This window comes from Rattus norvegicus, chromosome 9 (assembly GCF_036323735.1).
Source record: "Rattus norvegicus strain BN/NHsdMcwi chromosome 9, GRCr8, whole genome shotgun sequence".
NCBI classification, from domain to species: Eukaryota; Metazoa; Chordata; class Mammalia; order Rodentia; family Muridae; genus Rattus; species Rattus norvegicus.
In genome coordinates, this window is record NC_086027.1 from 63,989,086 (window position 1) to 64,014,708 (window position 25,623).

General features: G+C 38.6%; 1 protein-coding gene across 4 annotated transcripts in view; it reads right to left on the reverse strand.

Annotated features, from left to right (window-relative positions):
- The window catches only part of Sf3b1 (splicing factor 3b, subunit 1), a 39,895-nt gene that overhangs the window by 2,257 nt on the left and 12,015 nt on the right, over positions 1-25,623 (reverse strand). The window contains exons 1-20 of one of the 4 annotated variants that reach the window (XM_017596654.2): positions 24,138-25,589; positions 23,754-23,833; positions 21,443-21,613; positions 17,113-17,350; positions 15,493-15,705; positions 15,160-15,281; positions 14,037-14,234; positions 13,849-13,950; positions 11,858-12,037; positions 11,419-11,505; positions 11,051-11,321; positions 10,639-10,784; positions 10,393-10,539; positions 9,972-10,097; positions 7,800-8,021; positions 7,196-7,378; positions 7,003-7,114; positions 4,432-4,552; positions 3,630-3,761; positions 1,026-1,298 (exon numbers count right to left, since the gene is read on the reverse strand). In XM_017596654.2, the coding sequence (XP_017452143.1) occupies positions 1,026-1,298; positions 3,630-3,761; positions 4,432-4,552; positions 7,003-7,114; positions 7,196-7,378; positions 7,800-8,021; positions 9,972-10,097; positions 10,393-10,539; positions 10,639-10,784; positions 11,051-11,321; positions 11,419-11,505; positions 11,858-12,037; positions 13,849-13,950; positions 14,037-14,234; positions 15,160-15,281; positions 15,493-15,705; positions 17,113-17,350; positions 21,443-21,613; positions 23,754-23,810 (3,101 nt within the window). In that variant the 5' untranslated portion in view covers positions 23,811-23,833; positions 24,138-25,589. Of the gene's footprint in view, positions 1-1,025; positions 1,299-3,629; positions 3,762-4,431; positions 4,553-7,002; positions 7,115-7,195; positions 7,379-7,799; positions 8,022-9,971; positions 10,098-10,392; positions 10,540-10,638; positions 10,785-11,050; positions 11,322-11,418; positions 11,506-11,857; positions 12,038-13,848; positions 13,951-14,036; positions 14,235-15,159; positions 15,282-15,492; positions 15,706-17,112; positions 17,351-21,442; positions 21,614-23,753; positions 25,590-25,623 lie in introns of those variants that run through there. The other 3 variants (NM_053426.1, XM_063267778.1, XM_063267777.1) reach the window with 3 other exon arrangements.

Here is a 25,623-nt window from a genome sequence, read left to right on the forward strand (position 1 = left end):
AAGGCATTAGGAAAAAAGTCTGAACTGTAACACTATAATTTGTTACCTAATTTATTCAATATGATAAAGTTTCAGTAAGTTTCCCAACTGAAGAAGTATTCTCTTAGTGATTTTCAAGTGACTTACTACCTCAACTTGCACAGAACATTTCTTAATTTCTTGAGAATTACAATCAGTCTCCAAAGCACAGTATTTTAAAATAAATAATAAATATATAAATTTATAATAAATACATAATAAATAAATAAAAACTGAAAAACTTTCTAAAACAGCTGAGATAATAATGTAAAAAGCATAAAAAATTATTCTAAACTTACATGAGAATTACAAAAAGTACATCTGAGAAGAGTCTAAATTTACCAAAAGTAAATTTGATGTATTAACTAGGTGTATGAAATTCAAATATATTTTGCAGTATAATATCCAAGGGCCTTTTTCTTATGAATACAGCCCCCAAAACAGAAAGCTCTACCAAATTTCCAACTCTACTATCAGTTTTATTTGTAGTCAGTATATGAAGAAACAAGTCATGTTTTCTTTTCACAAAATTCCTTCCATTCAGAACAAAAATTTTAACCTCAATCCACACCTCTCAACAGTTGTAATGTTGAGAAATGGAGTTTAAGGTCCTGTTCAGCTGCACAGTAAGTTCAAAGCCACCCTGAGAAAGACCCTGTCTCAAAAACAAAACTATAAGTTGTTCTGACATGCTAATTCATGTACACCTTTTTCCCCCTAATTTTTTTAAAAAACAGTAAATCAGTTATTGTGTTCCAAAATCTACTTAGCTTAGCACATATAGAAAGAGATTAACAGAGGTAGGGGACCTGAAGAGAAAAATCTGGGTACTCTACTATAATAAATATTAAGTTAAGAAATTACACTTATTATATGAAATAATTCACAGTAATATTTCTTCTTTAACAATACAACAAATAGATCATTTAAAAATTATCTTAGTAAACTCTAAAATGAAACACAATTGTTCATTAATTATTTTTGAGTATTTAGTTTTAGCCACTTACCTATCCATTAATGCATCCTCAAGTAAAGGTGTTACAGCGTAGATGTAGTCTTTTCCCATTTCACCGATATACTCAAACAGGAAGGAGAGTGATTTTAACACTCCATTTTGAACATTAAGCTCAGGAACTCTGTACTCATTCATCAGGGCAGGGAGTACTGTGAAGGGTGAGCATGTTTCAGCAACAATGGCTATTGCTACAGTCGTACAAACCCTGTTCTGCCTTTCCTGAACTTTGAGGTTGTTTAGAAGTGTAGCCAATACATCGTGAGGGCTAAAAAGAAGAAATACATCAGCATGTTAGCATACTTATTAAATTTGTTCTCAGAGAACACAAAAACTGCAAGGGAATGGAGAAACATTAGTAACTTTCTGATAAAACACACTACTTTCTGATGACTGGGTTTGTGGTTTAAAATGGTGTAATTATAACTTCCAAAAATAAAAAAGGCCAAAGAAAAAAGGTTTAAAAAATAAAGCTTCGGTGGAGGGGAACTCCATAGGAAGACCAGTAGTCTCAGCCAACCTAGACCCCCTGGGAGCTCCCAGAGACTCAGCAAGTTGGTGCAAGGCCCCGCCTGGCAGTATATAGCAGAGACTGCCTCATCTGGCCACAGTGGGAAACTTGAGGCCCCAGGGAAGGACAATGTCTATTTAGGGGGGCAGGGTTAGAGCACCCTCTCAGAGGCAAGGGGGAGGAGGAATGGGATGAGGAAATACGGGGACTGGAATGTAAATAAGGAAAAAACCCCAGGAAAATGGGAAAAAAAGCTTCATACAAATTGTCAGATTTATCTTAATATTAATTCAGGTAAACAGTTTTTTAACTCTTTAATTTTTTTGAAATAAAGAAATTTAAATATCTAAATGGTCTCCAGAGCCAGGCAGCCTTATAGATAGAATATCCAAAACTCTGGACTCCTAGCTCAAACACATACAATCTGTTCCTCAATCTACCCATTACCCCACGCCCATGGTTACCTTAAGCACAATCACCCTACCTGGTTCTGGCTGCCTCCTACCAGCTTTTACATACCCCTGTACTAACACTTAGAGACATTAGGGCTACTGTATCTTATTTGCAACTTGTTTTACAATCAGACCACCACAGACACAAACAGTTCTATTCCCAAGAAATGAAGGGATGTGTATCTATCCTGAAGGAATGTTACCTAACTTAACAGACTTTGGTATGTTTTAGGAAATTACTTCCCAGTTGTGAGAAATGTGAGAAAGAAAGGGTTTATTTCAGCTTCTTTAAAAAAAGATTTATTCATTATTTTAGTTTAAATAAGTAAGTGCTCTATCTGCTTATACACCTGTGTGCCAGACGGAATCAGATCCCATTATAGATGGTTGTGAGCCACCATGTGGTTGTGGGAATTGAACTCAGAACCTGTTAAGAGCAGAGCAATCTCTCCAGCCACTATCTTAGCTTCTATGTTCAGGTCACAGTATATATACTGCTGAGGGAAGTCAGGGCAGAGAGCCAAAGAGAAACTGAAACACAAATCACGCAGGCATGGTGCTTACTGGCTTACTTGTAGGCTCATGCTCAACTTGCTTTCTTATCTATAACTATCCACATGAATCAACTTTTCACAACCATGGTCACAGGCCATGTGATCTGTGCAATTCCTTGTCTAAGGTGACTCTGGGCTGTGTCCAGTTTACAGCTGAAGCTAATCAGAACACTGGAAAAATACACATGGGTAGTCTCTTTTTCTACAATTATAACTGCTTCTCTCAGGTAAGTTCTGATGAAGCAAATAACCATAAATGAATTCATAAAGCAAATGAATCTATGAATTAGTCTTGGAACAATGCAGTTTTAAAAAAACAGAAAATGAATATAAGATATGAATTATATAGAAATATTATATGTTGAACTAGGTTCAATTCCCAGCACCCACATGGTAGATGGCACTTGGTGCAATTCCAATTCCAGGGCTTCTGACAACCCTCACATACACAAATGAAGATAAAAACCATTAAAGAAAAAAAAAATTTTAAAAGGGGGGCTGGATGCATGGATCAGTGCTCTTCCAGAGAGCCTGGGATGATTTTCAGCACCCACACGGCAATTCTCAACCATCTAATTCCAAATTCCAATCTGACAACGAGTCTGTGGAAACTAGAAGACTGCAGAATACTCACTCCTTACTATTTTAAGCAATATTCCAGCCAGGTTTGATAGTACATGCTCTTGATATGTTTTTAATCTCAGCACTAGGGAGGCAGAAACAGGCTAAGAGCTAAGAGGCCAGCCTCGTCTGTCTATTACATACCAAGTTCCATGGACAGCCAAGATTACATGGATAAACCCCATCTCAAAAAAAAAAAGCAATATCCTAAAGAAGACCAACAAAAACTTGAATGTGCCTCTGAAAATATCTATTCTTCTCTAGGGTAAATTTTAAAGCCTTCAGAGTTCAATCAAAAATTTAAGAAAATATTTTTAAATAGGAAAAGGCAGGTCAGTGTTTAAATAAAATGCTTTTTCTTCAAATGACTAACTATACTCTGCCTCAAAAGATGTCTACATGGAAGTACTTTCGAACACCAATCAATAGGTTTACTATAACCTACTAAAAACACAACTCACCCAATAGCCTTTGCGATATAACCAAATGTATTGACTGTAGCTCTTCGAATAGCTTTTTTGTGAGCTTTTAAAAGCTCTAAAAGTTCAAAGCAAATCCTCATCCACTCTCTTGCAGATACATACTCAGCTCCCCTAAATTAAAAGAAATAAAAAATGCAATTAATGAATTAACATGGTTGTTATCAAGGTATTTTGATGTTTGTTTTTGCAGTGTTGGGGATGAAGCCCAGGGCCCATGAATGCCAAATCGTTCTACTACCAATCTGCACCTCCTACCCTAATCAAAGTTTACAAAGTAAATATGCATATTCAACTCTGAAATCATCACTAACTCATCTTAAATATTAAGTGAAAACTACTATCACCCTTTTAAATAGGTTGACTTGTTAAGTGGTGCCATACAGCTTTAATCTCAGCAGCACTTAGAAAGCATATCGAAGTTCAAACCTGGTCTATATAGTGCGTTCCAAGCCAGCCAAGGATACGGTCAGACCTTGTCTCAAAAGAAGAGAAAAGAAAGCAAGCCTGACTTTGTTTTACAACTATACTGCGCCTTTAATCCCAACATTCGGGAGGGAGGCAGAGGCTGGTAGCTCTGTTTACAGACAGACTGGTCTATAGAGTGAGATCCAGGACAGCCAAAGATACACAGAGAAACCCTGTTTGGGGAGTCAGGGTAAGGGAGGAAGACACCCACACTGCTATTTCCTATTACCACTTAAAGTGAAATCTTGCTAAATCTAAATACTGTCTATACTTGAGAGCTAAATATGTACTTGGTGTTGCTATGTAATCTTCTTACCTGTCAGCAATACGCCCAACAAGATCAATACAATTCTCTTGTACTTTTTCATGTCTGTTCTTTAAGATGGGGGTGAGTCTAGGCAACAGATCTTTAATTGGTGGTGTCATCTTATGCATACCTATTTGACAGAAATCAAGGAACTATTAAAACCTGAATTGCAGTCTTTCATTTTTCCTTTTACAGTACAATGCAAAAATATGAACTCATAAGCTACCGGTGGATAAAAAAGCTCCAGATTCTAATTGGACTTAGAATTCTTAAAAATATTAACAGCTTCTAGTTACATTTAGAAATCAAAGAAATCGGGTTGGGGATTTAGCTCAGTGGTAGAGCGCTTGCCTAGGAAGCGCAAGGCCCTGGGTTCGGTCCCCAGCTCCGAAAAAAAAAAAAAAAAACCCCAAAAAAAAAAAAAAAAAAAAAAGAAGAAATCAGTAAAGTGATTTTAAAAATGAGGGTTACTCAGTAATAGAAAGATTTTATGAAATGTTATTTGTAAACTTACTTTTAAATATGGGAACAGCCTATGTTGTGGCCAAATATAGCAACAGAAGCCAAAGTTAGATCAGATCAAATCAGTAAGGGTCCCTATACCCTGTAACTGCAAAATTAAACAGACCTCCAGTCTCCCTGAAATGCAGGGCACACCTAGGTGTTATTTATTAGATCTATGAAGAGAGAAAGAGGCAGCTAGTAGGCACTCTTGATCTAACTAGAATTATTTGCTCTGATTCTCCACTGCTTTGCTAGACAAACAATATAGTCTATAATTCTGGCAAATCAGAGAACCACGAGTGAGTAAGACTGTTTGGCAAGTCATTGTCTGTATAAATCTGGGCTATATTGGGGGTTCTATATAAATACAACAGTTCAAAGCTCTATACTGCATAATAGTCCTTATTCCTTTCCCCAAAAGGGGGAAAATGGTGATTATCAGCAGTCAGTTATAATGAACTCTTAGCCTTTTCCACCCCTTTCAGTCCTAAACATAGTTTCAACACTATGTGTAAACACAATTAAACACAGAAATCCTTTTGTTTCCTTCATCATAATTCCTTGAAAACAAAAGTTGTCTCTCCATACCGGAGACTGTCCTGTGTAGATTGATGCCATTAGGCAGGTGAGGGCTGGCACGAGTCAGATCAAGGCCATGATTGGACAGTAAAAGAATAAGATGGGGACAAAGTTTTTATAGGGAGGGAGAGAAGGAGGTAGAGGGAGAATCAAAATGGAGACTGGGAAGGATGACCCAGATCCTGGTAGTCCTCAATTGCCAAGGTAGCTGGGGTAGATTTCTATAGGCAAATTTATCTTATGTAGGTGGGCTGTTCACATCCTCATCAACTGGTTGTAAGTTAATTGTGTGGATGTATTGTACATTGAGTATTTAACATATAAATCTGGTTTTTGGGTTACAGTTTGTTGAGTCTTGATGTTGCCAGGTATCTGGGACCAGAGTTCTGAGCTGGCCAGGGTGACTAGCAATGGGAGTGGAGAGACCGCTGGGGCCAGAAGATAGCTAGGTTAACATGGCGTGCTGCCGCACTGAAGCCAGCCGCCGCTGAGATAAATTAAGGTTAGTTATATGGCCCTACAGTGCAAGAACTAACACCAGGGAGTGACCTCCTGGGTTTGAGAGCACCAGGGGCCCAGCATGGAGCAATGACGCTCAGGAACCGGTTGTGCCCCTTTTCTAATAATACTGCACAACGCAACAGTCCTTTGTGTTTTTAATTACAGATAAAAGACAAGACAGATAACTCTTTTTAACCAAGTATGGTTTAAAAGTATGAGTTCTTTGAACTCATAGTAAACAAAAAAAAAAAAACAAAAACAAAAACAAAAAAAACAAAAAAACTCAACAACCAGTCAAAAGACCTAAACATAGGAGAGTAGATAAAGAAAATTTCTAGGGGTTGGGGATTTAGCTCAGTAGTAGAGCGCTTGCCTAGGAAGTGCAAGGCCCTGGGTTCGTCCCCAGCTCCGAAAAAAAGGACCAAAAAAAAAAAAAAAAAAAAATTTCTAAAACTGCACCCTCAGGACTGCGCCTTCCCTTATAGAAAATCCTAGATTATTTTTTAGCTGATGTACTAGTTCTATTAGGGCCTTCTCTCCCATTAACTCAAAACATTTTGGGCTATAACTATTTCTGTACTTTAAATTTCTGTACTAAATTTCGCCTTTAACATTTCTTTTTTTTTTTTTAAAGATTTATTTATTTTATGTACAGCATTCTGCCTGCATATGTGACTACAGGCCAGAAGAGAGCACCTGATCTCATTACAAATGGTTGTGAGCCACCATGTGGTTGCTGGGAATTGAACTCATGACCTCTGGAAGAGCAGTCAGTGCTCTTAACCACTGAGCCATCTCTCCAGCCCTCCTTTAACATTTCTAGGTAAACTATAAATAGACAATAATGAGTGAGATTTTTGTGACATTCTGACAATCCTAAAGTGCTCAAGAAAAGAAGATTAAAAAACAAACTCCTAAATACAACTTTATATTTTGTTTTCAAAACACAAAGAAAATTAAAAGGCCAAACCCTCACATGGCTAGCAAATTCCATACCTATTACATTTACAATAGCCTTCAGTGCTCCAAGAATGCTGCCCAATACTTCAGGGTACTCTTCACCCAGATACTCATACAGCACCACACCCAAGTGCCCCATCAGTTTTTCCTAAATAAAAGAAACATTAAAGATGTTACTTTTCCATTAAGCCACTTGTTCAAAAAAGATTCATCTAGTAGAAAAGATTACCTCTTGACAAGTCTTCATGACAACAGCAGTTCGAGAAATCAAGTCAGCTGCTTGTTGCCTAACTTTTGCTGATTTATTATTCAAACGCCATAAAACTGTACCACAGATCTGAGGCAAGTATGGTTTGACTCGTTTGCCAAGAGCATTGACTACTGTGCCAAAGCCATTCAGCATTACTGAATCCTAAAAGAGAACAGTTAAGTTATATTTAGAATAACAAAAACAAAAATCACTAAAAATATAGAATTTAGTTTTAACCAAAAGTTCATTGTTAAATAACATCTAACCTTTTCCAACCACCCAAACATCCCAATTGTTTTTAAATCAAACCAAAAAAATCAAAGGTAAAAAGAACATTTGTTAAACTGAGGAAAATTGGTCATTAAAATGTCTTTTAAGGGCTATCTGCTGTAAAAAGTAGGTTTTCTACATATATGAAAGTCAATCAAAATGCCACAATAATTAAGTTTGTTAGGGTGATGTCAGCTGGGAAAGTGCCTTCTTCCAAGCCTGATGCCCATTCCCCAGGAAACACGTAGTGCAAGGAGACAACTGACCCCCAAATCTCTCATTTTCACCCACACATGTGGTTGGCTGCCCTTACCTCCGTAGTCTGTTCTTGGAAAGCATAGAGAATGCCATCGATAAGCTGTTCCTCAAGTTTATGGTCAATATCCGCTGCACCTAGATTGCCCATAATTTTCTCAATGGTTTCCATCACCATTTTCCGGTACTGCTCAGCCTCATCCTTCAGATCGTCAACAATCCTAGATATGATCTCTGCCGCGCCCACTTTGTTTGCCAACTCCACAGTTGTATCGACTAACTAAAAGACAAAACAAAACCCTTCAAATCATTACTTTTCCAAGGAAATAAAGCTTACTAAGCTTTCAGTATGAGAGCACCTAGATATGCTGGTTCATGCCTATGACCCCGACTCTCAAAAGACTGAAGCAGATGTTTCACATTCAATGCCAGTCTGGATGGAGATTAGATATCAAGGTCCAGGCCAGCTCAAAACTTAAGATTCTATCTCCAAAACAAAACAATTCAAACTATGCTTGTTTCAGCTAGCTAAAGCTTCAATTTACCAGATAAAACCATCGACTTACAGTTTAGTACTGCTGAGATGGGAGGGTGAGGTAGAGAGACGAAGATTTGAGACCAGCTTATGCTACAAAGTAAAATTTTGTCAAAAAAAAAAAAAAAAAGGAAAGAAAGAAACAAACAAACAAGCAAACAGGGCTGTAGAGAGGGGTCAAACCTTTGAGGTAAAAGGCACTTGCCAACAAATCTGATAACCCCCTGCTCTCTGCTCTCTAACCCTCTTCACACATGCATGCCCCAGGGCATATATACAGACCAAGTAAATGAGTGTAGTTTAAACATAATATAAACATATACACAGGTTGGGCTCAACAAAAGGCTCAGCAGTTAGAGAACTGGGGGTGGAGGTTGGGTTCTTCCCAGAGGACCCAAGCCACATGGTGGCTTCTAACTATAACTCCAAAACCAGATCTGATGACCTAGCCTCTGCAGGCATGACACACACAAAATGGTACACAGATACACATTAAGCAAAACACCAATACACATAAAAACTAAAAACATAAAAGTTTCAAATGTACTAATTAATCAAAATTTTACATTAAATGTATGCTTTAAAAAGGGGGGTTGGGGAGTTGGGGATTTAGCTCAGTGGTAGAGCGCTTGCCTAGCAAGCGCAAGGCCCTGGGTTCAGTTCCCAGCTCCGGAAAAAAAGAAAAGAAAAAGAAAAAAGAAAAAAAAAAAAAAGAGGGGGAGGGGTTGGGGGAGAGATGCGGCTGGAAAGATGGCTCAGTGGTTAAGAGTACTGTTGTCAGGGGCTGGGGATTTACTCAGTGGTAAAGCGCTTGCCTAGGAAGCGCAAGGCCCTGGGTTCGGTCCCCAGCCGTCGGTCCCCAGCTCTTGGGGGGGGGGAGGGGGGGAGAGTACTGTTGTCGGGGCTGGGGATTTAGCTCAGTGGTACAGCGCTTACCTAGGAAGCGCAAGGCCCTGGGTTCGGTCCCCAGCTCCGGAAAAAAAAGAACCAAAAAAAAAAAAAAAAAAAAGAGTACTGTTGTCTGCTCTTCCAGAGGTCCTGAGTTCAGTTCCCAGCAACCACATGGTGGCTCACAACCATCTGTAATAGGATTCGATGCCCTCCTCTGGTGTGTCTGAAAACAGTGTACTTATATATAAAATAATAAATCTTAAAAAAAAAAAGGACAACAAACAAAGATTTTAAGAGGCCAGGTGTGGCCAGGCACACCTTTAATCCCAGGACATGGAAGGGAGCAGCAGATGGAACTGTCAGTTTGAGTTCTACAGTGGGATTTCTAGTAGAGAAATCTTTGTGAGACCCTATCTCAGACAAAAGACAAATCAAACAGAAAGAATGGGCTTAAAATTAAAAATTCCATCTCTGGTCACAGTAAAGTATATGTAAGTATAAATTTTAAGATAGTCAAAAGCAGGGCTGGAGAGATGGCTCAGCGGTTAAGAGCACTGACTGCTCTTCCAGAAGTTCAGAGTTCAAATCCCAGCAACCACATGGTGGCTCACGTAATAAGATCGGATTCCCTCTCCTGGTGTGTCTGAAGACAGTTACAGTGTACTCATATATAATAAATAAGTAAATCTTTTAAAAAAAAGATAGTCAAAAGCAAATTACAGTATGTAATATGCATTTTAAGCAGGTAAAGAAATTGTCAAAAAGACAATCAAAAGAGAATCAAATTATAATACTAAAGGTCACCTGTCGGTAATTTCTTCTATCCAAAGCCATTCTGTGCTGCCAGAAGTGTTTAAAGAAAGGTGGAAGAATCTCTGTCTTAATGTAGTTTGCCTCTACACCATCAGTTCCACAACACTGTTTCACCACCTAAAAGATTAAAAAAGAAATCAAATGCAGCACTGACAAACACAACTGCTGCTCACCCACGAGACCTACACAATCAGACTCAGTTATGAGTAGGTACCCAGACCATTTTCACAATGCAATCCAAATGTTAGCAATGTATTGAACCATGTATCCAAACTGCAATAACTTTTATAGTGTGAAACATAGATTTGTTTTGTTTTGTTTTGTTTTGTTATAAAGATCTCTTTGAACTTCCTAACACATGCACAGTGTGCTAACAAACATGTGCCCACAAACTGAACTACTAATTCCTTACCTTCAAAACAATTTTCTTCATTTCTTCATCAGGAGACTGGAATTCTCGAATAAGGATTAGCATCACTTCTCTAGTATAGTAGTTGGCATATTCTGCATCCATAAGAGGAATAAGATACCCAATAGCCTTCAAGAAAGCAGCCAGACCCTATTTAAAAGTAAAATATATACATATACACATATCAGTACATTAATTTTGGGTTATCTTAATGACTAGCAACAGAAACAGATCTAATGCGCAGATTACCTTTCCTCTATGTTGGCGAATACCCTTCCATAGGGGCTTGAGCACAGAATCAAAAGACTCAATACCATAAGGAGTTGCTGCCTCAGCCAAAGCAGCAATGGCCAGAGCACTGATGGTCCGAACTTTCTGCTGCTCATCCACGAGACCTATACAATCAGACGGTTATGAATAGGTACCCAGACCATTTTCACAATGCAATCCAAATGTTAGCAATGTATGGAACCATGTATCCAAACTGCAGTAATTTATTTTGCAGTACATATAATTTAGACAAAGGCAATTTGTTAACAGAAAATATTACAAACCCCATTTCTAAATATAATGTTTGTGTGAGGAAAGCCTTTCATTTATTTTACATATACACCTGCCCCTATCAGGACAGCTGATCTATAAACGACACATCACCACTTACCATGCTCAATGATTTCAACTAAACTTCTGAGATGTGGCAAGATAGCACAGCCCATGAGAATGGCTATCTGTTGTACAATCTTAATACCAGTGTGCCTCGCTTGCCAAGACTTCTTGCTTTTACACACAGCTTTCAAGAAAGGCAATAAAGAAGGAATGCCCAGAGCAGAGGCTACAACAGCAAAAGCTCTAGCTGTTGTGTTTCGGACATATTCATCCATGTTATCTATATCAGGTCTCATGGTAGAAATCATAGTAGCCAGACCAGCAGCCTAAAAGGAAAAGTTACAACAGCAGCTTTAGTTAGTACCATTAATCCTCAACCCATGGAAAGACAAACTTCCTTTTCTAGGAATTTAATGTGAATACCTTTGCCAAATTAGAAATAATTTCTCGGCCTTCCACTCTAGCATAGTAATCTTCATCAATCAACAGTGGCTCGATAACCACAAGAATCTGAATGAAGGAAAAAGAAAGAATTACATTTCCACATCAATTTATCAAAGACATTTGTTAATGGAGAAATAGATTAAAGAGTTTTAATTCTCTGGCAGTAGTGACACATTCCTTTAATCTGCACTCAGGAGGCAGAGGCAGGTGGAACTGAGTTCAAAAGGGCAACCTGGACTACAGAACAAGTTCTAGGTCAGCCAGGGCTACACACACACACACACACACACACACACACACACACACACACACACACACACACACACACACGAGAATAACAACTTCCATATTCCACACAGTGCAAAATAGAACCAGAAAAATAAAAGTGAAACCATTCAACACTAGAGAACAAACCAACCTTGTGCACATATGGCCGCACCAAGTCATCAAGTTTATACAATATTCTGTCAATAACTTTCACAAGTAAATGTCGCTCTTGATCCTCAAGTGTAGGGGACATCAATAGAGGCAGAATCTGGTTAAACAGTGGTCCAGCTCCAAATTCTCGAGCTTTATCAGTAATCTGACGTAAGGCAGCCTGAGGAAAATCAATGGAAAAGAAAGTTATTTTTTATGAGCAAACACACATTCCAAAGTGGCAAATTTCACCAGGAATAATAATATAATTTGCACTTTTGTAGACAATTTACATACAGTCGTCTGAATTCATTTCTGTAAACTTTTAATATTCAAACTCTAATGGTCTAAGTTCAACACTATCAGCTCATTTAAAGGGGGCAATTAATTTAGTGGCAGTTGAGGTCTGAGGATAACGGTGCTTATCGCAAGACTAACGACTCCACTTCAACCCTGAGATCCAGACAATGAAAGGAGAGAAACAACTTCCAAAAGCCGTCCTCTGAAGCATCCTGGAGCACGACCCTACCTGTCCCCTTCACATATCTATGCACCATGCACACACACATGCATGTGTGTAAAAAATAGATGAGCATAAAAGAAAAAGGGGTAACTTAGAGCACTAGCAAGATTCCTTCCTCAGGGTGTAAAGGGTAATGGCAGGCCACCAAGCCTAATGATCATTTGAGTTCAATCCTAAGAACCCACACAATAGAAAGAAAGAACTGATTCCTACAAGTTATCCTGACCTTCTACCTGTGCTCCATGTGCACATGCCCATAAATAAGATTTTTTTTAAAGATTTATTCATTTATTAAATATAAGTACACTGTAGCTGTCTTCAGACACACCAGAAGAGGGCATCGGATCTCTTTACAGATGGTTGTGAGCCACCATGTAACCACATGGAATTGGGAATTGAACTCAGGACCTCTGGAAGAGTAGTCGGGTGCTCTTAACCACTGAGCCATCTCTCCAGCCCAAGATTTTTTTTTAAATAAAGAAAAGGATAATTTAGTAGAGCTATGGAGCTATCTATACAAGCTTAAACCATATGCCTTAGTTCTGCCTGAACAACCTTCTTCTATGTTCAAGCCACATTTGGTTGTTACAAGTCATAATTTCCACTAATTACCTCTAAGTTCTAAACACTTTAAAGCTGTCAAGGACAAAAAGAATTAGCCATCTCATATCCTTATCAGAACAAAAAACTCCTTTGATTAGAAGTTAAATTCACTGAGCTTGGAGCATGAGTGTGTAATCCCAACCAGTACTCCAGGATAAGAGGCTCCAAAGCTCAGTCCTGCCTGAACAAGCTAAGATCACGCTAAGCAACTTATCAGAGAGCATATACAAAGTCAAAAGGGAAGCAGAGCAGAGTGTCATGTCTTATTCTGCTAATTCCACTACCTGGGTAACTAGGCAAAAAGAATGGCTATCAGTCTAAATTCAGCCTGGGCTACGAGTTTCAGGCCAGCCTGGGATAGTTTAACCAACAAAAATAATGAATATAACAAATCAAACACTAGGACTAGGAATCAGATGTGGTACACACCCCCAATTTTATTAAATAAAGGTGATGCATTATCTTTAATCTGAGCACTTGGGAAGCAGAGGCAGGTGGACCTCTGCAGGTTCTAGGCCAACCTTGTCTACCTAGTAAATCACAGAACAACCAGGACTGTGTAGAGACCCTGTCTAAAAAAATAAAAAGCTGGGCTGGGGATTTAGCTCAGTGGTAGAGCGCTTACCTAGGAAGCGCAAGGCCCTGGGTTCGGTCCCCAGCTCCAAAAAAAATAAATAAATAAAAATAAAAAATAAAAAGCTGGGAGGTGGTGGTGCACACCTTTAATCCCAGCACTCAGGAGGCAGAGGCAGAGGCAGAGGCAGGCAAATCTCTGTAAGTTCGAGGCCAGCCTGCTCTACACAAAATGAGTTCCAAGATAGCCAGCGGCTACCCTGTCCTGATAAAAAAAAAATAATAGATCTTACCTTTCTCATTGGAGGTGTACCATTCTTAATTTTTAAAAGCAACTTCATTATTTTTCTTTCTTTTTGCTCTTCTGGACTAAGTGTTGACTCATCTACATCAACCTACAATAAAATTTAAAATACATCAAATTCATGATTTATAACTCCCAAACAACAAGCAATACTTCAGTTTTTCTATCACCACTTACCAATAGTTTGTCAAAGTACTGAATGTCATCAGGTTTTAGAAATGGAAGATTCCCAGATGGCTGGTCGTTGACACTTTTCATAGTTCTGTCTTCAGTTTGCATGTGAAAACCAGTCATACCGCCCAAAGGTGTGGGAGTTGCTGTCAGCTTTCGAGCTGGAGTTCGAATAGGAACATAGCCAGCTGGAGGGGGAAGGACCTAAGATAGGGATAGGCATGTTAGTAGGACTGCCTTGGCTTTATATACTCAAAGACAACAGTGAGCAGTATTTGCACATATATAGATTTTACAATTTATTAGCTAGCATATTTACCTCAAGAAAACAAATCCTACTATTCGATGTTAACTAAAAGTTAAGGTATTTATAGAAAATATTATTTGCTAGATAAAATTTAAGTGGAAAAGAAGGAAATACATGAAACACTCTTTAAAAAATTCTCGGGGTTGGGGATTTAGCTCAGTGGTAGAGCACTTGCATAGCAAGTGCAAGGCCCTGGGTTTGGTCCCCAGCTCCGAAAAAAAAGAAATTCTCATGCTTGAAATATCAACATGTTGTCAAGCCATCATGTCAAACTAACAAAACTGGAAAATTGTAAAACTCAATTCAGTGATTTCCCAAAAGGCACTGTTAAGAACAAAAATCTACAATTACTCATTTAAATGGAAATGAACATGTGGTTTATGAAATAGATTAAAAAGATCATATATATTATCATTTACATAAACACTACTAAATACTATAAAACATAGTTAAAATTGAACTCTACAAATCTGTCTTAAATACAGAAAAGTAAGTATCTGCCAAGACCCTCTGAAAGAAACACCAATTAATCCTATTGCAAAACAAACTGAAAGCCCAAATATCCTTAGTTATCATGTCTAACAATGCTAATGATAAATATATTTAATAAATGTCGATGTTAAATATATTTAACGCCACCTATATTTCATCATTCAATTACTTCGTGCTTGTCAAACTGAAATGCACTAATACCTCAAAATATAAAACTAATAAATTCTGGCAAGGTCAATGCAAATTTACCAGGCAACGTTTTTAACTAAATAAATACTTAAAACTCATATCCACAATACAACATATTCATCATATATTCACTGCTAGTACCTTGTATCCTTCTGGGAACATAGCATCTAATTCCTCATCAGAAAGTGGGCGGTTGCGCTCATCAATCTCTCTCTCCCACCGCCAAGCCTGAAGCTGCTCAGGAGTCATGCTCATTATGTGACCTACGGAAAACGCACAAACTGTTAATGTCCCACAGTGCAAAACTCAGGCCCTCCAGATACAGGACAGTTAAGATCAGTCCTAGTATCAGAGTGTTTTTACATTGCAAATGCAAATCAAGACAGCTACATATTTATAACCACATTCTTAATAGAAAAACCAGAAAAAAAATTAAAACAGCTATAAGAGAAAGAATGATGCAAAGATTTGTACCTGGAGTGGGGGTGGCCATGTTCATGGCTGGTGTGCCAATTGGTGTTTTTCCTGGAGTCAGAACAGGAGTGCTTCCGCCCATTTGACTAGCTGGTGTTTCGTCCCAACGAGACTTTCTTTTACTTGCTCCAGGAGTTGGTGTCTCACCAATAGAGTCTCCACCTCGGTCTGTTCGAGGAGTCTCAGCCCACCCACTTCCATGCCCAGGAGTATCTTTAAAGACAAAGGGTCAGGAAAATCACATTACTAACCACTTTTAAAACACTGCTTCTCCCACATGCAATTTAATTGAGTTCAAAAATATATTTCTAAAAAAAAAAAAAAAAAAAAAAAAAAAAGATCCAGTTAAAGTTTTGCCCAGAATATCTGTTTCCTTTCTAATGACTACAAAGTCATAGACATCTAATGGGAAACAGAAAAACAAACTTCTCATCTACACCTTACTGTTTATCTTAAGCCATGTTCCAGCTATTCTCACTGTATAACAAACACTAGATTTGGGCAAATTTCTGAGACAAAACATTAATAGGAGAAAGGAAAACCTTTATCTAAAGAATGCGGCTTGTTTGGATCACTGAAAAAAGACATGGAAGTGAATTGCATCAACATCACAGCTGTGCAACACTGGAAATATGCCTAAAGCCACTAAATTGTATACTTAAAAAACAGTTAACACTGGTGTACTTAAATACAGGCACACACACAGGAGGCTGAGGAAAGAGGATCACCAGTAGAGGGCAAGTGAAATGGTATCCACAACATGTTTTTTAAGTTTAAAAGTTAAGGGGTTGGGGATTTGGCTCAGTGGTAGAGCGCTTGCCTAGCAAGCGCAAGGCCTTGGGTTCGGTCCCCAGCTCCGAAAAAAAAAAAAAAAGTTAAAAAAAAGGCCCACAGGGCTGGAGAGATGGCTCAGCGGTTAAGAGCACCCGACTGCTCTTCCAGAGGTCCTGAGTTCAATTCCCAGCAACCACATGGTGGCTCACAACCATCCGTAAAGAGATCCGATGCCCTCTTCTGGTGTGTCTGAAGACAGCTACAGTGTACTTATATATAATAAATGAATAAATCTTTAAAAAAAAAAGGCCCACAAAATCATATTTTTCACATCTCAAAACATAAAATTTATCTTCTCTTATGGTTATTCCTAAAATCTTCAGCCTCTTCAAAAGAGGGGGAAAGAACGGAGTACTATAACACACTTTTAAACAAAGTTGAAGTGTGCTGCATTTCTTTACTGTGTGTGTTGGGGAGCACAAGCCATGATATACACATATGGAGATTAGAGGTTACCTTTGGAGCGGGAGGTCTCCTTCTACCATGTGGGTCCCAGGGATCAGACCCTGGTCCTCCAGCTTGGTTGGTGGCAAGAGCCTTTACCTCTGAGCCACGTCACCAGCACAAAGTCAAAGATTAAGAAAAGGTTTTCACAGATTTAAGCTTGGGTACTAAGACAGTAAGAGAAAAACAGTTTTATAAACTTGGTGGGTAGGTTTAGGCATAACCACATCAGCTGGTTATTTATATTGTATTATATTTATACGAGGAATGAAAGACCTCAATCTGAAACCCTCACCCAACCCCTCACCCAAGCACTCATCTACACTCCACTAAAGTACCTACCTCTTTCTGTTTTGGGGGTCTCATCCCATCTGTTTTTACGGGCACTGGAAGTTGCACCGCCATGGCCCGGGGTTGCATGGCCTGGTGTATCTCCTCGTCCAGGAGTAGCAGCTCCCGCAGGTGTATGACTAGGTGTAGGATCCCATATTTTTGAGCCTGGGGTTGCTCCAGGTGTTTCACTTCCTTTTGCACGACCCGGTGTCTCATCCCATCTTAAAGAAGGGGTATGCCCAGGGGTCTGAAAAAGCAAAGGAACTTTATTTCACATACTGATACACCTTAGAGATGTAACTACAAATTTTCTGTTGCACAAAAAAACCAATAAATGTTATCTCTCAGTTGAAGTTAAGACTATCATTTTGCGGGGTTGGGGATTTAGCTCAGTGGTAGAGCGCTTGCCTAGCAAGCGCAAGGCCCTGGGTTCGGTCCCCAGCTCCGAAAAAAAAGGAAAAAAAAAAAGAAAAAAAAAAGAAAAAAGAAAAAAGACTATCATTTTGCTTACTGGCTTGCAAATACTTATGATCAAAACCAATTTACAGGGGCTGGAGATATGGTTCAACTCTTCCAGAGGTCTGAATTCAAATCCCAGCAACCACATAGTAGCTCTCAACCATCTGTAATGGGATCTGATGCCCTCTTCTGGTGTGTTTGAAGACGGCTATAGTATACTTATATATAATAAATCTTTAAAAAAAAAAATCTACAGTTTTCATTTGCAATGGAACAATGTAAAAAGCACTAGATTAAAACACAAGGCTAGAGATGGCTCAAAAGTTAAGAGCACTAGCTGCTCTTCCAAAGGACATGGTTCGATTCCCAGCACCCACATGATGGCTCACAGCTGTCTGTAACTTCAGTTCCAAGGGAGTCAATACCCTCATACAGACATAAATGCAAACAAAACAGATGCACTTTAAAATAAATAATCTTAAAAAAAATACACAAAACACATTCTGCATTATAAACCTTTGTGACTATATATTGTATTGTTAACTTGCCATGTGCTGCTTAAACATGTAAAAGCTGACTCTGGAAGAGGAATAAATAACCTCCATTTCAGACCCAAGCATGTTCGTCTCAAAGTGTTTCCAAGGCACATATCCTGTTTCAGGCTGACTCCCCTTTGCGGTAAAAGGAAGACAGAATAGTAAAGGAGCCCAGGAGTAAAAACGCTGTTCTTGAAAACAGCTAACACACCTATTATTTACCCCATGATAAGAAGCCTGGCTGCAGCAGGAAAGAAAAGGCAGCTCACTCCTCCATGGGAAAAAAGCTACCTGAAGAACTGACCTAACTGCCTCACTTTGCCCAAGTAAGGTCTGCTGGGTGTTAGTCCACCCTTGATTGGAGACATTACCTTTGTTTGTTCTCTTAACCAGGATACTCCAGCTGTCTCTGCTTAATACTGTGAAACCCTGATTCAATCAAGTTGTATTCATCCACTGCACCTATCAATCTGTTATTTGCTGTGGTTCTTTGATTGATTTTTTAAATATTATTATTAAAAAACTTATTAAGAAAAATTATGCCAAAATTAAGCAGACCTAAAGACTACAAACTCAATAAACTTCTGCATGGTTAGAACAGCCATCTGTAATGGAAGCTGTATAGCTTTCTTTTACTTTTATATGCTGTATATTTAATAACCTCATAGAAAACCAAAGCTGTAAGAACCTCCAGATCACACAGATATCCTGAAATATACAACTAAGAACTCTGAGTTTAAAAAACTTATGTAAGGGGCTGGAGAGAAGGCTCAGCGGTTAAGAGCACCCGACTGCTCTTCCAGAGGTCATGAGTTCAATTCCCAGCAACCACATGGTGGCTCACAACCATCTGTAAAGAGATCCAATGCCCTCTTCTGGTGTATCTGAAGATATAAATAAATCTTTAAAAAAAAAAAAAAAAAAAAAAAAAACCTATGTAAGTTTGTCTATCAACATCTCCAGTGCAAGACTTTCAACTCGAAAATTGGTGCGTCCCAAACTGGATCCTTGAGACACAGAACCTCTGGGGAAGAAGGAATCCACATTATATAAGAAATACTTAGGGGTTGGGGATTTAGCTCAGTGGTAGAGCGCTTGCCTAGCAAGCGCGAGGCCCTGGGTTCGGTCCTCAGCTCCGAAAAAAAGAAAAAAAAAAAGAAAGAAAGAAAGAAATACTTTTAAAAATGTGTTTTAAGCCAGAGGGGAGTGAATCTCTGTTGAGTTCAAAAATCAACCTGGTTTACATAATGTTTCAGGCAAGCCAGAGCTACATAGTAAAACCCTATCTTAAAGAGCAAGCATGGAGATCAGAGGATAACTCATGGGAGTATACTGTCTCTACGACGTGAGTCCTATGTGGAACCCAGACTATCAAGCTTGGCAGCAAGACAAAGGGAAGAAAGATTAAAGTGGATTTAAGTAATTTATCCAAAAATGTAAAACAGCTCTGAATATCCAAGGGGGGAGGGGGGTAAGACGGCCCAGAAACTGGCTTGTATTTCATAATCCTGCCTCACCCTCTCCTAGAGGGAACACCACTACATTCAGCTCATAAAGATTTTTATTCATGATGGGAAAAAAAGATGATTCTGGATAGAGGCAGGTGGGTCAAGTCTAGCCTGGTCTACAGAGCTAGTTCCAGGACAACCAAGGCTACACAGGGAAAACCCTGTCTCAAAAAGACAACCACCACCACCGCCGCCACCTCTGGATTAGGTAAGTAATGAATAAAAACCAATTATTCACAATCTTAATTTGCCCTTCCTACAAAAAGAAAAGGTGGGAATATGAATCTTCTGACTGGCATGCATCCTAATTTCCATAAATGAGCAAGAGAAAGGTAGGTCTGAGTCCTAATAACTTTTCTAGAAACACATAAACATGGCTCAAGAAGGCTCATAAGTTAAGATCATTTAGCTGCTCTTGCACAGAACCTGAGTTCAGTTCCCACCACTCACAATGGTAGCTCACAACAACCTCTAACTCCAATTCCAATGGATCTGACATTTGCTCCTGAGTAGCTGCACACATGTGGTAAACATTCAGACTACACATAACTAAAAGTAATGGGGTTGGGGATTATCTTAGCGGTAGAGCGCTTGCCTAGCAAGTGCAAGGCCCTGGGTTCGATCCCCAGCTCCGAAAAAAAAGAAAATTAAAAAAAAAAAAAAGTAAATCTTGTAAGAAAAATAAACTCTTCTAGTTAGATGAAACATATAGCTAGGCAGCTTTGAGTAGAACAAGTTTATCTTGGCTTTAAAATTTTAATTATGATGGACTAGGCATGGTGACATAAGACTTTAATCTTAGCACTCATAAAGCACAGAGAAGAGAATCTCTGAGTCTAAAGCCAGCCTGGTCTCCATAGCTAATTCCAGGCTAGCTAGGGATACACAGTGAAACCTTGTCTTTATAGATGATCCAAGCCAGATAGCGGTGGTATAAATCCAGCACTGGGAAAACAGAAGCGGATGCATCTTTATGAGTTCAAGGCCAGGCTGGTCCACAGAGTGGCTACACAGAGAAACTCTGTCTTGAAGACAGAGACAGAAACAGAGGCAAACAAAGACAGAGAGACAGATCAATAGTGTATAAGAGAGCCAAGAATATAGTAGTGTTACCCAATTGCCAACCGTGACCAAGCCTTATCCAACAAGAAAATAAGGAAAATTATATTGTACTCCACAATGTAACATACCACATGCTTAAAATTAACATTCTAACCCTAAGTGGTAGCCAGGCACATATGCAGCATTTATGAGACAGAGGCAGATGAATCTCTGAATTTGATGCCACTCTGGTCTATAAGAACAAGTTCCAGGGGTTGGGGATTTAGCTCAGTGGTAGCAAGCACAAGGCCCTGGGTTCGGTCCCCAGCTCAAAAAAGTTCCAGGCGCTACAAAGCAAAACATGCCTCTAAGAAAAAAAAAAAAAAAAAGTAAAACAAAACAAAACCACAAATAAATAAAAATTAAACTAAAAAAGAACATTCCATTCGTCAACATATGGAATAAAAATAAGCTGTGTCTCAAAGCCCTATTCAGGTATTGAGGCTGTAACTCCTGATGTGACAGATTTTGGAGACTGGAGATATTCAAGGTTAGATGAAATCAAAAGAAGACTGAGAGAAAAGTTATGAGAAAACAGTGACAAAGTGTTCTCCACAGACAGCAACTCTGCTAGCACTGTGATTCTCAACTTCAAACCTCCATAATTGAGAAATAGGGACATATAAACTTCTGTCACTTAAGCCACCTACTCAATAGTAACTTGTTTTACAAACCCAAATATGAACACAGTCCAGAGAGAAAAATGTGAAAATAGCAATAAAAATAAAAGATTACCTCTGCCTGATCCCAACTTGACAGCTTTTTGGGAGTGGCACCAGGAGTCTGGTCAGCAGTTTGATCCCAGCGCCGTTTTCGTTTTGAGGGAGGCTGGGATGCTGCTGCTCCGTTGACAACTTTTAGTTCTCCAGCTTTAGCTTTTTCTGCTAGTTGTTGCCTAATTTCTCTCTGAAAAACATTTGAAAGATCAGAGAGCATTTATCTTTCATATTTCATTAGATGGAAGAAACTCAATGAGCTTATGCCTACCAAGCATGCTTGAGATCCTTGTCAATCCTCAGCACCAGAAAATAGGAAGGAAAGAAAAGTTTGTATGCTACTAGTATATTCATTTCTTTTCAGTGAGCTATACTGCATTCTATTCACGGCCGGGTGTTGGTGGTCCATGCCTTTAAACACAGCACTGGGAGGCAGAGGCAGGTGAATTCTAGGACAGCACAGCCTATAAAAAACTGTCTCCGGGGTTGGGGGTTTAGCTCAGTGGTAGAGCGCTTACCTAGGAAGCGCAAGGCCCTGGGTTCGGTCCCCAGCTCCGAAAAAAAAGAACCAAAAAAAAAAAAAAAAAAGAGAAAAAAAAAACAAAACTGTCTTGGGGTTGGGGGTTTAGCTCAGTGGTAGAGCGCTTGCCTAGCAACAAGGCCCTGGGTTCGGTCCCCAGCTCCGAAAAAAAGAAAAAAAAAAAAACTGTCTCCAAAAATATAAAAATAAAAAAAACACATTCTGCTCCTACTGATACCATTACTTATCTTTAATATTGTGTATTTAGTTATAAATCATTGTCTTTCTTCCTAAACAGTACATATGCAACCCTAGAATTTTTAACAGCCTACGCTTTGAAGCTAGTTCTTATTGAAAAATAAAATTTCTAGTCAGTGAGGCTAGAAGGTAATCTTATAATCTCCCTAGTCAGTAAGTAAATGTCCACTTAACAGCAGAGAACTGAAAAATATGCACGTGAAAGTCTTTAAGACTCAAGACATAAAGATAAGCCAGGTGCGGTGGCACATGCCTGTGACCCACAGGTTAAGGCAGGCATATTAGTTTGCATCCAAGACCAATGAGAGAATTCTAGTCCAGCCAGGAATGCATAGCAAGACTCTTGTCGCAAAAACAAAAGAGAACTAAAAACATGAAAATAAAACTTAGTATCGTAATAAACGCATTTAATTCACCCTTTCATTTTAAGATGAAATCACCTTTTAATCACCTAACAAATCCTACTGACTTTTATTGTTAATAAAGATACAGGAGCTATTACAACAAGCCAAGAGAATCTCAGTGATGTGCATCTGTCATCCTTTAACGCTCAGGAGGCTTTAACGTTCAGAGGGCCAGCCTATGAATATAGGGCTACAGAGTGAGTTCTAGGTTAGCCTGAGCTACAGGAAGACCCTACACAAACAACAATAAAATTATTAGGACCAGTGATGGCAAGCCAGCTCAGCTGGCAATAGCACTTTTTGCCACCAAGCCCAATAATCCCTGGAACGCTCTTGGTAGAACAGAACTAACTCCTGCCAGTTGCCACCTGGCTTCCACAGGCACACCATGGCGTGTACCATGGCATAAGCATGCACACACAAATAAATGTAATGAAAGCCAAAAATACAAAAACAGTTGAGGTTTGGCTTGCTAGCATTGCATCCATGTTAGCACAGAATGCTCTCTGTAAGCCAAAAGGATTATTTAAAATTCTCCATCTATTGCCAAACCCAATCTCCAGTAGGTAGTCATCAAAAATTGTGACCACTAGCTTCATGAGGTACACTAGTAACCTCCCTTAAATGCCTCCCCAAGCAAACAAGCACATACGGGAAGCCAGGGAACTTCTGGAAACCAAAATATCAAGTGTCAAGGGTCATACAATGCTGGGATATTTTTTAACTTTTTTTGGTTCTTTTTTTTTTTCGGAGCTGGGGACCGAATTTTTTAACTTTTTATGATTGAAATGCTACAGTCCAATTGTGATTGTTCACACCTTTAATTCCAGCACTTTGGAGGGGAAAGCAGGCAGATCTCTCTGAATTTTAGGCCAGCCAGGGCTATATAATGAGACCACCTTTTAAAAGTAATTTAAAAAAAAAGAAAAACAGATGCTGAGCAGTATAGTACACAGCTTTAAGCTCAGCACTGGAGAGACAAGTGTTTGACTGGAGACTCAGAGTTTGAGTTAAGAGCAGTCTAGTCTCCATAAAGTTCCAGCACAGTCAGGGGTACATGGAGAAACGGGGGGATTGCTGTGAACATCAAAACCTAGATAAATACTGACATTATTTCACAACCATTACACTGAGAAAGCAGTTCCTACCTCTTCCTTAGTCAAATGTTGTTCTCGCATAACATCCATGTAGGTTCTAGCATTCATTTTAGGATCAGGGGTCTTCCCTCCTGCAGAAAAGAACAGCAACAGGACAAGAGCACAATAAATAAAGGGTATTGGGTTCAACTGATTTCTCTGCCCTGCTCTAATATTATGTTATTCCATAATCATTTAATTTATTTTTTGGTGGAAAACTTTGATAATTATACATCTTACTTTTATTGAGTTTGCTGATCAATTTAACCTGTTTGAACACAAACATATCTACAGCAGTTTAAAACAATTATTTTAATGCATATATAAAGCAAAATGACAGCACAGTTTAGTCTTCAGAAGTGATGGGTTCCTGGGTTGCTAATCCGGAATACGTACACTTTCGTGCCTTTGTCTCCATCAGCAGTTCTGACTTCAAGCAGCAGAATAGAAGCCTAGAAAATTATCTCTTTACCATTAGTAACACTTTGGAAAGATATTTATATTCAAAACATTACCTGTTGCAAGCTGTTAAAATCCTGACTATAGTAACTGACTAACATAGGTTCTTCATACAGTGATCTAAACAGTTGTAACTTAGAAAATCTGATTATAAAAAAATATTCCTACAATCATATTTTCACGTCACATTACTAAAAAGGGCTTCATTCTTTTTAAAGTTTTTTCCTTGACCCAATATATAATTCTATTTCTTAGAAAGTACAATCATAACTGGAAACATAACTTATGATATATTATTCTACCAGTTACTATGATGCACACAAAAGAAAAGTGGTGTACAAAGAGATGTGTTCGTCTCTTGGTTAAAATTTCAATATTTGCTTTTCAAACTGCAAAATATCTTAAAGAAGCCCAAACAGTATATAACAAGAACCACAAAGGCACACTATGCTTTAGAAAAGTGATAATAGCTATACAAATAGTATAGCATTAAAATTTAGGACAAAATAATAAAATTCTAAGACATCTCCTATGCTGACGATCATGCCCAATTGGTAGTGTCATTCTTTCTGACACTAGCTCTGATAAGACTTCCTTTGGAATACTTTTTCACCATAATCTAGAGAGGATGTGTTGAACTGCACCCTTAAGAATGCAGACAGGACTGGCATATAGCAGTACTGCTGTAGGAAAGAAATTAAGGACAGTTAGTATGGGCCTGTGAATTCTGACATACATGTTTAAATCAATTACAATTATGCAAGTAAAGCAAAGAATATCCCTATTAATTCATGCAGGCTGAAAGTCTAATTTGAAAACCTGCAGCAGAATCTATTTTTAAAAACAGGCACTTAGTTTTGATGGTGGGACTCAACTCACCTGAGGAAATCTTCCATCAGGCTCACTATGCCCCTTGCACACTACAATTAGCAAAACAGACTCCAACGATTAAACACCAAAGTCTTTGTATATAACTTTGTTTAACTATACAAAGTTGAATACAGCAAAGTAGGTGCATTTACTAAGCTATAACAGAGGGGAACTAGTGTGAGAAACAGTTTCTCAAAGTAACAATCCAAAACTCTAGAATTTGGAATGAAAACTTTGCAATAATTTGCAAGTATTTTGAGCAGAAAAACACATTTGTTCAAAGTATACCAAGAGTACCCAAAACAAAAGTAAAAGAAAAACCTTTAACCCTTTGCGTTTCTATGGCATTGGCTCATTATTTTCTTGTCCTTCTACCTGGAAAGAAAACTTGCATTATAAAGATGAAGAATATGGCATCTGTGACTTCAACCAAATCTATACAAATCTATAAGGGGGTCTTTAAAAACGAAAAGCAAATCCATAAGCATGCCAAAAAAAATCAAAGGGCTAAAGACAACTTAATTAAAATAAATGTCTGAATACTTATAGAAAA